This window comes from Sesamum indicum, linkage group LG2 (genome assembly GCF_026168435.1).
Source record: "Sesamum indicum cultivar Baizhima isolate 11 linkage group LG2, ASM2616843v1, whole genome shotgun sequence".
NCBI classification, from domain to species: domain Eukaryota; kingdom Viridiplantae; phylum Streptophyta; class Magnoliopsida; order Lamiales; family Pedaliaceae; genus Sesamum; species Sesamum indicum.
This window is the reverse complement of record NC_142658.1, coordinates 19,731,786-19,748,206: the sequence shown is the minus strand read 5'-3', so window position 1 is coordinate 19,748,206 and position 16,421 is coordinate 19,731,786. Positions and strand designations below refer to the sequence as shown.

The following is a 16,421-nucleotide window of genomic DNA, read 5'->3' as shown; positions in this document are numbered from 1 at the left end:
CAGTTTTGTACTTGTAAGGAAAAAATTGTAATGATGTTACTCCATTCCATGTATGGACATTACATTTGTGTCTTTATAAGTGCAAACATATACATGAAAATCTTAAAAAAGGGGCGAAATTGAGAATTTGTGCAATATTTTTTTGCTAACATTCGCATTTTCTATCCAAAACCTTAATATAAGGAGGTTATGTATAAATGGAGAATTTTGAAGAGGACGTTGATATAATTTCAAAACTTTTTTAAGAAAAAATGTAATTTTTCACTTTTAGAGGGAGTTTAAATTTAATTAATCCTAATGTCATGAATAATTTTATTTATTGTAGTGTGATAGATTGATAGTGTTAGTATTGTTTCTTTTTCTTTTTGTGTAATCTTTAGTTTTAGACTTAGGAGGAAATTTACAAATCATGACCTTTTTCGCGGAAGATGGGAATTATATAGGAAAAAGGTAAAGAGGGTTTAACCACAAAAGATGACGAGACAATGTCATTTTGGCATGTATGATCCAATTGACAAAGTGGATTTTAATTACCCTTCATAAGTTACTATAATTAAAAATAATGATATGGCAACTTAACGCTAAAGAAACACATTTTGTCTGTCAATATTGTCCAAAATCAATCAATTATCATCGTACTATACTAACGTAATATAAATTTAATTTTTCTTGTCACATCGGCATCATTGTTTAGTTGTGGTTCCGAGTGAAATACATATAATTCTTTGTTTTAATTTCATTTCTCATAATACAACATCTAAAATTTCCTCAATTCCTTTCCAAGTTAAGAAAATGTATTGAATTTTTTATTGCATTTATTTTATTTTAGATATTTTTTTTTTTCATGAGACCCAAAAAATACATAAATCCACAATTTAATATTATAGATGTAGTCTACAAAAATGAACGATTTGGAGTGTTTGGCTGAGCTAATTATAAAATTTTTCAAAACATTTTAGGGAGTGTTTGTAAAAATTTCTGCTTTTATAGAAGAGATTTTTGTAGAAAAAGTTGGAAGTTGTAGTAGAATTAAAAGTTGGGAGTGTTCTGTAAAAAAAGTGAAAAGTAAATAAAAGCTAAACTGGATAATATTTGACAAAAATCACTTCTATAATAAATTTAATTGATTAAAGACCATTTTGTTTGTATGTGTTGAAAAGATACTATTTTTTTTGCTTATTATTTCACTTTTTTTTGTCAATAATAATAATTATTTTCCAAAAAAATAATAAATTCTATTTTGATTAGTATATTTTATATTTATTGTTTTAAAAATATTGCAAAAAATTAATTCTTTTAATCAGATAATAATATATGAACGCAATAATATAATTCGATGATATAGCACATAATTAAAATATTAAATATTTGAAAGTGCAAATTTGATTATTGCTAAATTATCAAATTATTTAAGAAATTCAATATCAATTTTAAAAATAAATTAAAAATAATAAATTGAAATAAATTATTATTATAAGATTAAGTAGTCAAAATAAAGTTGGATTTGTTTACAATAAAATCAAAGCAGCTAAAAGCACCCCCCAAGGTGCTTTTTGACAATAAATCACTTTTCTTAGCCGTTTAAAAAATAGAAGCTGACATTGCAAACACTTTAAAAGTACTTTTTGAGAGCAAGAAGCTGAAAAATACTTTTATAATTAATGTTCGCAAGCACTCACTTATAAGATTTTTGATAGCTTATAAGCTCTTGAAAACCATTTTTTCTCTTGAAAAGTTTATTATATTCTAAAATATGATGTTTTAGATCTTATAAACTCTTTAAATAAAAAGTTAAGTTTATCTAACTTCTTTTTTAAAAAACGTCTTGTAAACTTCTTAATCTTAATATCAAATGAACAAAAACACACTCATAATTTTATTAATATTTGAATTTTACTCTTCATGTAATTGACGTTTTTTCTCAGAAAGCAAAATTTCAATTTATATAATTTTAAATTCTAAATATTTGTTAGCTTATTTTATCATCATTACGTAAAGGCTTATTATAACAAACACTATAACATAATCTTATAAGTTTTTTTAATATCTTATTTGTCCAAATATTTTATACTTATAAAAATAAAATCTTATTTGTCCAAATATTTTATACTTATAAAAATAAAATTAAATATATTTAGACTCTTAAAACATATAAGAAGTTATAAGTTTGAAATAAACTTAGTGAAACAACCTCTTAATCATCTTAATCACTACCTCAGAAAGGCAGGCCAAAGTTAGACCTTTGCTTTAGTTCTACCCTATCATTTCTAGTCATACTGAGGACCCCCACAACATACTTTTACTTAGTCTCCACTCCCACTTCCATCTCTGTTCTTCCTTCCCCAAACACCTCCACAGCCATGGCCTCCACACTCCACAACCTACTCTCCACCCTTCTCTTTTTTTCAATAATTCTCCACTACCCCCCCACCACCACCTCCCAAGAGTGCCCCTATCCCTGTTATCCGCCGCCCACCGGACCCGGAGACAATCCTCCGCTCACCACAACACCACCCGTTTCCACCACGCCTCCAGTTTTCTCCACCACCCCACCTGCCGGAATCTTTCCATTTACTCCTCCATCTCCTTACTTTTACGGTGTGACGCCACCGCCGCCGGAGCCTAGAGTGCCGTGGTTTCCCTATTACTACAAGAAGCCACCCCACCAGGATCAGTCGTCTTCATCAACTGCTCTCAGAGGATCATCAAGAAATATCATCATCATCATCTTTCCTCTAATTCTTATACTTAATTGTTTTCTTATTTGTATTTGATTAATCGTGTGTTTATTATTTTCATGTACCGGATGTATTAGACGCTGATGATATATATGAGACAAGAATTCTTGTACGTAGGTTGTTTTGGTACTTATCATTTTCATTCATGTAATGAAGAACAATGTTATAGGGCCAAGATGAGAAATTCTAATCGCTTCGGTAGTACGATTAATGTATAGTTAAAAAAAATTGATCAATTATATTATAAATATAATATAATTACTATACATTTGATTTAATTTAAATAAAATTATTTCAAGATAATTAATTCAGCTTGCAAAAACTAATGTGATTTTTTTTGTTTTAAATGTGTAGGATAATGATGAAGTAGGGGCATGAAAATCTTAATGGTGATGGCATCAAGCCATCAACAAGTCTTGGCGTTTACGTTTGATATGTCATTATTGATGGATGGATTCATACTTGTATTTTTTTCCTTTGTCTTCAATCTCTGATTACAATTTCCCACCTACTTGATTGCATCATCAATTTTGGATAATTATTTTTTTATTTTTTCATTTATAAATTTTTGCTCATCATACCCCAAGATTCGTTGGTTGCATTAGTAATCATATAATTTATATCAAATACGATAAGATCAAATTAATCAATTATAAAATAAATATAAAACATTCATAAAAGTTATAATTTTCAATTTAATCAACTTCAATCTCGAATCGCCATAATGCATGCATTTGAGGTCTAATAATATGTATGATAGTTAAATTAGAATAGATTATTTTTTATGGTATCTGTTATTTTATTTTATATCCATTTAACATATATATACAATTTAATTATATTAAAATTATGTTGTTCATCTTATTTTTTTTAAAAAAAAAAATTGGAAACTCGAGATGCTTTCTTTCTCGTCCTTAATTGGTTGGGACTTAGCTCTTCAATCATTTCAACGAATTAAAAAAGAGATACATCAATTAATTAACTTGCTCTTATAAATTAAGAAATAGTAACATTTTATTGTCAATATATACATATAGTAGGTCGTGGACGTGGGATGAAGATCTAGGCTTCAGACAGGACAGTTTACCAATAATGTTGACTACAATTTTGAGACCTATACCCATAGCTTTAATTATTTATATATTTCATGAGGAATTGAACGTGTTAAATAATACGAAAATTTATGAAAATTATTATTTCAAATATTCCGTAACAAAAGAACAGCAAAAAGCTACCATTAATAATTATCACCTTTTCCGCTTGTTTTTGGGGAAAGCCGAATAGAAAGACCAAATATGGGAAAATTGCATTTTTGGCCCCAATATATGAGAATCTTTTTAATTTAGTTTTATTTATTACAGTGTTTTTATATTATGTTTTATAAGTTGATTTTTTTTTTTAATTTTAGTCCTTTTATGTATTTTACGTCAATAATTAACGAAAATGCATGTAAAGATTAAAATTGAGAAAATCTCAATTTATGAAATGTTATGTAAAAAAATCATAAGCGGTACTAAATTGAAAGAGATCGTAATATATAATGTCAAAAATACGATTTTTCCACCAAATATGGGACAACTTTTTGGTGCTATATTATATTTTGAAAACATTTTAAAAAGTATATAGTAAAAATATTGTTTGAGATGATAAATTATTGTAAAAAGAAAAGCATAACTTCTTTATTGGGAAAGCAACTTACTTTTTCTTTTTTTAATTTTATTTTCCTCAATTCATGTATAAAGCAAAACAAAAAAGATGAGGAATATTAATTATTGCTATGTTAATGAGTAAAAAAAAAAAACAGATGAATTTTATAATTTTTATCTTTTATTTACGATAGATTACATTACAACTCTTAAAAATTGAATTTAATTATACAAACACTTTTTACTTCTGAAGAATTACAAATACTTTCCTGCAAGAATGTTGAATAATGGGGTGCATTTCTAAGTTTTTGTCCCTGTTAAGTAGGCACCCTTATAAATTACAATTAAATAATTTCAGATGTGTATTTTAATTCTAAAATAGAAATATTTGTACAATAAAATCTAAGTGCAACCAAAACAGGTAAACATTTTCCTTTAATTAATTATTACTCCAATTCATTGAATAATTTTGGATAAGTTTATTCTATCCATCTAAAAAATTAATTGAAGAATCAATTTTATTTTAAGACTAACATAAAAATAAAATAAAATGACAAGTTTCTATTAATTAATACTCCATATATTATTATTATTATTATTATTATTATTATTACAAAAAGAGAGAAGGCAGTACACTAGGCGTAGCCGAGTAGGGGCCCCGCTCCTTATTGCTGATCAATGGCCGTCGCGGATATTAATGTTGTATTATTTAGAGAAAGAAGTTGAAGCCAAAGACTTACAACCTCAAATCCAAGGTTTCATTATTAAATTAGGTGCATAGGTGTTTTTTTTTATTATTATTATTTTTAAGAATGATTACACTCCCCATTCATGAAACTTGGTGTAATTACACGTATACCTCTTGTGATTTGAAAAATTACATCTAGCATTCCTGATATTTTTTTTTTTATCTAATAAATAAGTTCGTCCGTTAGTCAAAATTCACTAAATTTGCTGATATTAACAAAAAAAAAAAAAACTAAATGAGAATTGATGTTTTTTCTCGATTGATTGATTACTGACTCATTGCAGACCGTATAATTTTTTTCAAACTAAATTACCATTATAACGGTGAAGATATACTTTTTCACATGCATTAACGCGTGAAGACGTATGTGGGGAATTTGATCATAAAAAAAATTATTGACCTGCAACAAGTCAATAATAAGTTAATCATGTGTTAATATAACTTTTCCTATTTTCTTTGTTAATATCAGCAAATTCGGTGAATTTTAACTAACGAAGGGACTTATTTGTTAGATGAAAGTAAACCTCAAAAGTGCTAATTTAATTTTTCATACCACAGAAAATTTATGTATAATTATACCAAACCTGATGAATTGTAATTATCCCTTATTTTTATTTACACCTTATACACTCAACACACATCTAATGTTCAAACACAACACATTCAATATTAAATTAGGTGCATAGGTATGAAATCGCGGACCTCAATAAAACACACAGCTTCATTTTTTTTTCCAAAAAAAAAAAACCTTTTTTGTATAATTTTTTTTTTTCATCTTTTACATATGGACCACAAATGCGAATAAAAATTCTTTTTTTTCTTTAACAGATAAAAGATTCAAATGATTTCATCTCGATCACTAACTAGTATGGATCAAAATAATACCCTTAAAATCATAAATCTCTTACGATGTGTACTCACAAATACGCAACAACATAACTTTTACATCGATCAAGAAAATCAAACTCACAAATAACTAAATGAGAGTGGTTTACTGGTGCCTACAGTCCCAACCAGTATTGACAATTAGATTTTTGTTTTTTTTCAATTAGATTGGTATTTTAGTAATTATTATTATTATTTTGGTCCTTGGTGGATCTTGAAAAGATTAGACCGTTCATTCATTAGTCACAACAGCATATGCATGCCATGTAGAAGGGCCAACACAAGTTCCCACGGTGCAATAGCATGGGAGTTGAAGAGCTCGTTCACAAGATTTAGCATACAACTTTCCAATGTAATATGACAAATAAGCCCAACCTTTTAATTTTCATCATCCAGCACAGGTCACATACAAGGGACTCTTGTGGTTGCAATGTCGGAATGACTTACAGTAGGCTTCCAGTTTATGTTTATCAAACTAATAATGCAGTATCTTATGCTGAACAACGTGAAGAGCAACCGCTTAAATGGCTTACCACTAAGCTGAAGGCAGACAGGTTGATTGATTTGCCTAAACGAGTACTAGCATCTCTTTCGGATTGATTTGCCTAAATGAGTATTTGCCTAAATCCCGACACTGATACCAGTACAGAAGGCGTGGTGTCCTGATAGAAGATCATCACTACATTCAAGAGGTCATGTCGACTGCCACCTGACCTCTTCTTGAACTAAACTTGAACAACGAGGTGCGGGTACTCCTCTCAGTTCTTGTCTTTTGGATTCTGTCAAAGGTCTCTCCCTTGTAGATCTGGTTGCATTCGGCTACTTTATGCTTGGGTACACTTGTATGTTTCTCCTTATATACTTCTTTCTTCTGACTTACCAGATGACTTCTTCCAGCTTGTGAAGGAAGACAGTTGCCAGTTTCTGCATTGCTGTCTGAAGTCACTGTTGAATAGCAGCTGGTTGCTCCCGAGGCATGTTGTGGATCACTTGTCTTTGTAGGTGCTTTGATTAAAATGGCTTGTCCTGTTCCAACCTTGGCACTCAATGCTGAGCTTGAAGATTCGCAAAGCAGCTGCCATGGTTTGACATCACTACCTATAGCCTAGAGAACGTGCAAATCCAAAATTAGTACAGTATAAGAGAGATGAACAAATTGCATTTGTCAATGCAAAGATTATTAGGACATGATTCAAGGGAAGTTTGTGCTTTAAAGATTCTTTTAGGTACCTCGTTTCTGTCTCGCTCACGTACAGCTCTACGATAAAAGGCAGGCATGGGCATAGCTTTGAAGTTGAGGTTTTTTCTCAACTGCTTAATCTCAGCTTTTGTCTTTTCCTACAAAAACCAAAAACGGATCACTCGAAGACTTCACCAAGTTTTGAATCATATCTACCCGAATGGACGAGTATTCAACACAAAAAGAATATGAAAGAAACTTCTATGATTTAATTCCAATTATTACTATCCAAAATGATCATATACATGGGATGCATATATTCCATCTAATTGATACGGAATTCATCTACGTTATTTTGAGTTCAAGCTCCAAATAGGGAGAAGATTGTGTATCAAGCTCATTAAGATTATTTCTACAGGTTACATTACCTTTGTCATTTCCTGAAGTTGGTGCAATTGGGCTTCCTTTGCATGCATCTTTTCCTCTAATTTCATATCAAACTAGAGAGAGAGAGAGAGAGAGCCATATCAGCTACATAAATATATACCTCAAGCATAGTTCACTTCACAGAAAACTAGCTTTGTTACCTCTTTCCTTCTCTGTGCGCGATCATCACTTTTGAGATTGAACCTAGAATTATCCTGTCTCGTGGACGGCTTAGTTCGACCAACAGCTGGTGTGACCCTAAATGACATAATTCATGAGATCGGGTAAACACACCATATTATCGCAGTGGAAGTTCACAAATTTTCTTATGTACCTGTTTCCATTTTGATGCACTCTACAGGAAACCTTAGTAGATATAGAAGACTGAGGCACCGCAATGACACTGTTTATTGATCTGTTTTCCGCTCTACAATCAAATAAATAAAGGATCAACAAATGAACTCGAGGAAATATGAACTAGGCATCCACGTAAATAACAAGAGAACTTAGTACCTTCTCATCTGACAAACTTCCTTTTTCTTTGAAGCGGGCTGGGGAAAAGAAAAGGCCAAGCAATATTATGAGAGGAGAAAGATAAGAATCTATGAATACTCTTCCAAGAAATACAAACAAAAGATGGACAAAAATAAATGCTTTTGATTTTAGGTTTAAACGTTCAACTAGCATCTATAGAAGCAAAGGCAACCTCATATTCTGGTGCTTTGTGCATTGGGAGTTTGTTAGTAGCTGCCAAAGTCTTATTTTCTGTTTTGGATCTCAATGGAACTGTTTTATTAGCTTTGCTTTCTGAGCGTTTAGATGCATTCCTGGATGTGTATCTTCTCCTCTGTTGAACACTAACTCGAGGCACCAATCTTGGCTGCATATATTCAAGCTCAGGTGGAGTCTTCTCCTGCATTAGAATTACCCCATTTTAATTCCATATCTCCTACAATAGGTATGCAGATTGCATCAAAAGACTACGCAACCAGAGGCAAGATTTTTTGCAAGATAAAAAAGTTGAACTTCTTTAAACAGTTCAAGCTACTACATGCACAAACACAGAAAAAAACTAACCTTGGACAATGAACCTTGTTGGATTGTTAGATTGGCATCACTATTTCCGTCATTTGCATGAATCTCAGTGAACGAGCCAGTTGCAATTTCTGGCACATGGCTTGTATCCGAATCAGCTGTTTCACCATCACGAATTTCTCCTGTTCCACTCCCCGAATTATGATTGAGTGGAAGCAAAACTCCAAGTTCAGTATCATCTGCTTCTTCTATCTTAAAATGTCCAGGAACATAGTCCACATTGTTGGGACAATCAGTCTCAAGTTCACTTTGATGATCAGAAATCAATGTTCCAAAACCTTCTGTTTCACATTCCATAACCTCATGCTCTCCTCCATGTACCAAACCATCCATGATTTCGTCGGAGGGAGCAGAACGGGTTACACCGTTCATGTGATTAATGTCCTCTTCATTTCCCATCTCCTCTGAGATGTCATTTTCGCCAGTTTGGTATTCTGTCTCATTCTGGCATTCGGGTGAATTCAAACCAAGAAATCCCTTCTTCCTAAAATGGGCCTCAAAGTAAGCTTTTTTCTCCGTAACTGAACCTGGTTTTGAATATTTCTGGACGTCTTCAAGATACCGGTTACGTGAGAAGGTTGACCTCCTCTCCCAACATAGAGATTCATTTTCAAACCTTCCGAATGAGATCGAGCCAGAATGAAGAAAACCTATCTGTTCATTTAAAGAGAATGGATTTACGACCTCCTCCAATAATACTCAAGAGACTGTAATTGATCTTCAGCCATCGATTCATAAGATAATTTAGCTCAACTATAGGATAAACGGAATTTCGAGTCTCTCCCTTTACCCTTTTTACCTAAGATTATTACTCCAAACCAAAACTCATCTGCTTTCAAGAATAGTTCCCATTTTATGCTACAGTAACAATGAATTTCTTGAATTTATATGATATTTAAAGCAGTGAGTAAAGAGCAATACTAAAATGTACAAATTCCAGATCCATGATAGTGTCAAAAGACCATTCCTTTGAGAGAGAAAGTCACAAGCAAATCTGTAAAGGTAACTTTATAATTAACTCGGCCTCATCAGAAACAAACAGAAACAAGGTTTTAGTATAACATTGCTCTTATAATCACATCTTCATAGAATCCCATACCATGATAACAAAACAAAGACAGAATCAGGCCCTAAGACTGATCAAATAACCAATCACCCTAAAACAATTAGTTCCAAACAAAAGGGAGAAGGGAAAAACAACACCACAAAGGATAAAACTGTTCATATCAAAATCAAATCATCAAATGCATCATATTCAACAGAATCCCAACTCTACAAATCAAATGAAAAGTATAAAGGGCACCTGAAAATTTAGCGCGAGAGGCTCTTCAATCTCCCCCGCCATTTTTCAACTGTCAGAACTTGTGCTTATAAAAGCACAAACCTCTTCAAGCATCTACACAGAAATAAGTGAAACCCATCAACCAAAACATCAAGAACTTCATTCTGATCACCCAGCATTGCATGAAGAAGAGATCAACACCCCAGAGAAAATGTCGAAGGAAAGCAAAGCAAAGAGAAAAGAATTAAACTAAACTCATTCAAGAATACAAGGAAGAAGAAAGAATATTTCTCAGTTGCTTTCTTGGAATCAAAGTGAATGCCTATGACTGATTTCTATAGGAATCACTTCTTTGCTTTAAAAATGGATTTTTCAAGTTGTCAAGAAAAGATTGAGACTTTCTTCTCTCTCTCTCTCTCTCTCTCTCTCTCTCTTTTCTCGTGTGTTTCCAATAATTGTGAGAATGTGAAGATGGAGGAGGTGAAGTCCAAGCGGCGGTAGTGGTTGAAACTTCATATGCTTCCATTATACATGCGTACTTTGTAGCAATTGTAATCAGGTACTCTAAAGGTGCACCGTGGATCATGTGCAGCTGTCCTCTTTTTGTCTGTTTTTGATGACTATATTCCTGTCGGCCCAAATTGTAATCGTTGACTAGTCTGATCATTGCCATCCCACGGCTGGTGATGTGGGTCCTGAATAGTCTCACATCTGGTGAGTGCATTGTGTGTTGATGAACAAAAAAGGCCTCACAATTGCTTGTCCCATACAAAGTTTATGATCTTACTCAATTTTCCCCCCTTTTCTTTAATATTTTTTAGAAATTATAATAAGTGTTTTTATCATTCTTTCTGTTCAAAATAAATTAAAAAATATTGTTTTTAAATTTACTTTTTAACATTTAAATTTATTGATAAAATTGTCAAGTAGCCAAACTAATGCAGACACTGAATATGCCATGTTATTAAAAGTGTAAGACATTTTTTTATCTTTTTTTTATTATTATGTCCCACATGTTAATGTATTATCACAACATGGGAAATTGTCTTTCTTGATTAAATAAATATATTAAGCCTAATTAATGGTGTATTTTAGATCTAATCATTGTGTTTCCTGTCTTCCTCAACCATGCACTTGTATGATTAAAAATATTGATCACAAAGGAAAATGTTCCACGTAGTAATATATTCAACTTATGATTTGGATGTAAGAACAGCTTGTTTATGTTGTCGGATGGATCATTTTTATTTCTCAACTTGCATGTGTTTTTGGTAAAATTATAATTCAAATCGAGTTTGATTGAATTTGAATTATATATATAATTAGTATAATATATTTATTATATAATTAGTATATAAATTAAAAAAATAATTAATTATATCATAAGTATATTATATGATCTATTTTGATTTGATTAAATTTAATTTGAACAATATTTTTTTTTATTTTGTAAATTATTTAGATTAAGTATGGAGAAGAAAAACTAGGGAGAAAATCATTGAAAGAGAAGAAAAGGAGAATAATCTACCAATAGAACTCCCTCGTGATCATCTGCTTGTTTCATCTAGCTTGACGTAGGTCGCTCAAAATCAGGATTTCCGGATCGGGGTCGCTAGGTCGAGCAACCGGGTCGTGATCGCTTACTTCCTCTTTCAAGCTACCTGGTGCGGATCCTGAGAACACAGCAAACGTCAGACTAGCCGAGTGGCCCTCGGCGATGGCCCTCCGATGCTTAAGTCAGAAAATGTGGGATCGAATAATAAGGTAACGGGATCGAATTAGAGCACAAATTGGCGGTAAAAGTAGATTGTCAAAACGTATTCAAAATACCATAAATGAGGGTATTTATACTGGTACGGCACCCTCTGCGAGCACCACACGTGGCACCAATGAGGGCGCGCCACGTCACCCTCTGTTGAACCTGCAGCCGCCGCTGCTGCAACTGCCCAGTGGGCCCCACTGTGCTCAGACATAGGCTCAGTCATAGATGCAGCATGATTACTGTCTTGGGTGTGGAGCTTGTGCCAAAAATAGGAGGGGCATTTTGGTAAATATGCGGATTCCCTCATCATTACTCCCCCATTTCTCTAAGTGTCATTAATGACACTTAAGGGAAATGAACAGTCACGTCCGTTGGAGGGAGCATCAGGGCCGTTCAACCCACGCCACGCGTCCCCTACTGATGGTGCGTGAAGAGGCGCGTCGCTACTGGTACTCCTCTATAAATAGCCCCGCATTTGAACCAATTTGACCGCTGTGTCTAGTCGCGTTCGATCTCTCCCTGCGATCTACCTCCGAACTCCAGGTACTTTTTCCTCCTTTCTCCTTCCAGCTTTCGATATGTCGTCTGAGTCTAGGAGTGTATCCGTTCATGTGTCTGTTTCCGAGTCTGCGGCGAACTCGAAAACGAGTTCGTCGTCTGGGTCGTCCGCGACCTCTCCTCGGGAGGCAGCGGGTACTTCCCGCGACCCTACTGCCTCCGTCTCTCAATCTTCTGCTATTCCCGAAGAAGTAGGTGACTCTGATGATGTCCCTATTTTCCAAAAATATTCTGAAATGATGCAACAGAAGCCTTGGTTAGGGATAGCGAGCAACCTTAAAATGACTCCCGTTGCCATAAAAAGAAAATATTACATCCCTGCCGATTATGATATTAAAATTCCTCGCTCCTTTGATCGTATGTATCAACCCCCTGAGGGTTATTGCACTCTGTCCATACTCCATTTAGATGCCGGACTTCGCTTCCCCTTGCCCCGAGAAGTAAACAACATTCTAGTCCGGCTTGGCCTCTGTCCTATGCAATTATCTCCCAACTCCATCAGCCATATCCTCATGTTTATAATCGTCATGAAATACCTCGACCTACCTTCTTCGTTTGACAATTTTTGGTCTTTGTACAATATCACCTCTTCCAAGAGATCGGGCGAGACTGGGTGGTATTATTTGACAGCACGCAAGGACTGTCGTTTTTTAGACGATTTGAGGTCTAACGTCGGTCCTTGGCGTGATAGGTATTTTTTTATTCGACCTCCACCCGGTCAATCTTGGGATTTTCCCTTGGGTTGGCGTGAAACAAAACCCAACCCCGAAACCTTTGGGGAGGGGTTCGAGAGCGACCTCATCAATCATATTACACTGTTTTGGTACCGTCCGAAAGTACTATTACAGGAAAAGGTTTTGAAGCTCGCGGGCCTCTCCCCTGCTCCTATTCCGATCAAAAGCTCCTTAGGTGATTTCATATTCTTCATCATTTATTTTTCTCATCTTTTGGATAATCTCTGATGACTGATTTGCCTTCGCAGAAACTGAAGTTATGCTAGCCAGGCTTGCAAACAAGGCAAGGGCTAAGAAGGGGACTCTTCCTCCTTCCGTTGATCGTGAACTGAAGGAGGCTGCAGCGGCTGCCAAGGGAAAACCCAAGACCCGGGCCGCGACCCCGACTCCTTCCCCGCACGCCACTGCCTCCGAACCACAATCGATTCCCAGTACCACTAGGGACCGCACCCCAGATGAGCAAGTCGACGTGGTAGAAGTTTCTGAGGAGCCGAATCTGAAGAGAAAGAGGGGGAAAGAATCTATCCCTAGGCCTGAGCCCACATTACTCACCGAGAGCCAAAGCGATCCCTCCTCGAGATCGACGAAGCAAGGCAGACTCGAGGCTAAACTTGCTGCAGATCGGGTCGCCGAGCCCGAAAATAAAAGGAAACTCGCCGCTTTGGAAGAAAGTTGGCAGAAAATGAGGGACGAGCGACCTGCTTCTGCCCGTCGTGCTGAGATGTCCGGAGAAAAATGGATACCGGATTGGAACATCTCCAAGAACAGCAGCGTCCTGCGTACCTTTGCGGGGCAAGATTCCTGGGAGGTCTACAAAGCTGCTTGCCTGGAACGCGACCAGGTCATCCTTGCGCAGACCTCCCTGACTTCTCTCGAGGAGCATTTCGCGCACAACATCGCCCAGGTACTTTATTACTTTGTTAACTGCTTAACCGGCATGAACTCACCTTTCGATCCCATGTAGGCCATGGCCTTCGCGCACCATATCACCCTGCAAGGCTCCATGTGGCGGCATGACAAGATCCAAATTGAAGGGAAGGCCGTGGAGATGGAACGGAAAATACTCGAGCTGCAGACGGTGGTTGAATCCCTGCGTGCGGAGAAAGGGGAGCTCGTCTCTAAGCTGGGGATTTCCGAAAGGGAATTGGAAGAGACCAAGCGAACGGCCCACACCGATCGAGTGGCTGCCTTCGAGTCCGGTAGGGAAGAAGGATTAGCCGAGGGTCGAGATCGAGGCATGGCCGAGGGCAAAGCTTCATTTCTACAGAGCCAGGACTTCCAGGGCATGATGAAAGAGGCTCGGCTGAATGGTGCTCGGGACTTTCTGAGATCCCAAACCTTCCGAGCGGCCGTGGAAAACCAAGCCACGGAACTAATGATTGAGGGATTTGAAAAATGCCAAGGACAAATCCAGAAGCTCAACGGACTGGCTGAAGGTTTCGATCTCGAGCAGTTGGATGTTGGCTTGGACAGAAATCTCGAGCCTTACCCTATCGGCCCTGAGCCAACTGATGCCTTCCCGGAATTCCTGCCTTTGATGGATGAACTGCCCCCTCCATTTCCTATTTCCTGATGCTCTTCGGACAAACCCCCTTTTTTTTTTTGTAATTTTTTGGACGATTACAGCGGGTATCCCCCCTGTTATTTTTGTAATTATCACGACCGGGGTCGTTTTTGTTGCTTCGGGAACACATGTATAAAATTTCAAGTTACCCATGCTTATTGCCTTTTTTGTTAATCGCTTTCCATGATCAGGAATCCTGCATTTACATCTCCTATCGCGATCATTTTGGGTCACTTATGAACCTGGGTAGGTTAAAGACATCCTGCGATCTTATGGTATCGCTTATGAACCTTATTAGGTTAAGAAATCCTGCAATCTTATGAGATCGCTTATGAACCTTGTTAGGTTAAGAAATCCTGCAATCGTTTGAGATCGCTTATGAACCTTGTTAGGTTAAGAAATCCTGCAACCTTATGAGATCGCTTATGAACCTTGTTAGGTTAAGAAATCCTGCAATCTTATGAGATCGCTTATGAACCTTGTTAGGTTAAGAAATCCTGCGATCTTATGGGATCGCTTATGAACCTTATTAGGTTAAGAAATCCTGCAACCTTATGAGATCGCTTATGAACCTTGTTAGGTTAAGAAATCCTGCAATCTTATGAGATCGCTTATGAACCTTGTTAGGTTAAGAAATCCTGCAATCTTATGAGATCGCTTATGAACCTTGTTAGGTTAAGAAATCCTGCAATCGTTTGAGATCGCTTATGAACCTTATTAGGTTAGCACAAAACTTCCCTAATTATGTACGCATGTAATTTAGATAATGACCTTTTATAGGTCGCCTTTTTGAGGCGGGAATGTCTTTCATAGACAAGTACACAACTCCCTTTTGATCGTCTTTTTTAGACGAGTACAAACCCTTCACAGCAAAATTCTCATGACTAAGCTTACAAGCGTTTCAAGCATAAAACTTTTTCAAATTATGAATATTCCATGGTCGCGGCAAGTTTCTTCCTTCTAAATCTTGGAGGATGTACGTCCCTTTCTTCCGGATTTCCACAATTTTATACGGGCCATCCCAAGTCGGGTCGAGTTTTCCCACATGCTTAGATACTTCCACTTTCTTTAGAACCAAGTCCCCGACCTGGAAATGCCGTGGTCGCACTCGACGATTATAATTCCGGGTCATCATGCTTTTGTAGCGCAATATTCTTGCGTAAGCGCGATCCCTTCCTTCTTCAATCACAGTCAGATCAAAGGCCCGTTCTTGAGAGTTCCCGTCTTCCGCGTATTGAGCGACCCGAGCCGTTTCTTCTCCAATTTCAGCGGGAATGATTGCTTCACTCCCATACACTAAACAAAATGGGGTCTCCCCGGTCGCCGTTCGCGGGGTCGTTCGATATGCCCAGAGCACCCCAGGCAATTCTTCGACCCATCCCCCTTTCGCTCCTTCCAACCTGGTCTTTAAGTGTTGCAACAGGGTTCGGTTGGTGACCTCTGCCTGACCGTTCGCTTGAGGGTTCCCGACCGCTGTGAAATTTTGCTGAATTTTCAATTCTTTGCACCACGCCATGATCTTCTTTCCTTGGAATTGGGTTCCATTGTCTGATACAAGGATGCGGGGGATTCCGAACCTGCAAATGATATTTTTCCAAATAAAATTAATTACCTCTTTCTCCGAGATCCGGGCGAGGGCCTCAGCCTCGACCCATTTGGAAAAATACTCGACCGCCACGATCAGGAACTTCTTCTGTGCCACCGCTTGGGGGAAAGGGCCCACGATATCTATCCCCCATTTATCGAACGGACATGCGACCTTAAGAGGTTCTAGAGGGGTCGCCGGTGAGTGCAGCAGTCCAG

At 36.5% G+C, this 16,421-nt stretch overlaps 2 protein-coding genes across 3 annotated transcripts; one reads left to right on the top strand and one right to left on the bottom strand.

Annotated features, from left to right (window-relative positions):
• Nucleotides 1-6,370: 6,370 nt before the first annotated feature.
• On the bottom strand, nt 6,371-10,356 carry LOC105156252 (protein WVD2-like 7). Its single transcript, XM_011072329.3, has 9 exons — nt 10,022-10,356; nt 8,701-9,372; nt 8,330-8,536; nt 8,137-8,174; nt 7,958-8,050; nt 7,785-7,881; nt 7,626-7,697; nt 7,248-7,355; nt 6,371-7,122 (listed from the first exon to the last, which is right to left on the bottom strand). Exons 1-9 carry the CDS (start codon nt 10,061-10,063, stop codon nt 6,703-6,705), a joined length of 1,749 nt encoding a protein of 582 aa, XP_011070631.1. The 5' UTR covers nt 10,064-10,356; the 3' UTR covers nt 6,371-6,702.
• Nucleotides 10,357-10,611: 255 nt separating this feature from the next.
• On the top strand, nt 10,612-15,011 carry LOC148789254 (uncharacterized). 2 transcript variants are annotated; one of them, XM_088875394.1, is made up of 4 exons: nt 10,612-10,714; nt 11,569-11,764; nt 13,303-13,958; nt 14,019-15,011. In XM_088875394.1, the coding sequence occupies exons 3-4, from the start codon at nt 13,314-13,316 to the stop codon at nt 14,625-14,627; spliced, it is 1,254 nt and encodes a 417-aa protein (XP_088731520.1). In that variant the 5' UTR covers nt 10,612-10,714; nt 11,569-11,764; nt 13,303-13,313; the 3' UTR covers nt 14,628-15,011. The 2 variants fall into 2 exon arrangements, with proteins under 2 accessions (XP_088731520.1, XP_088731531.1); XM_088875405.1 differs by having other exon boundaries at nt 11,569-13,958.
• Nucleotides 15,012-16,421: the final 1,410 nt, after the last annotated feature.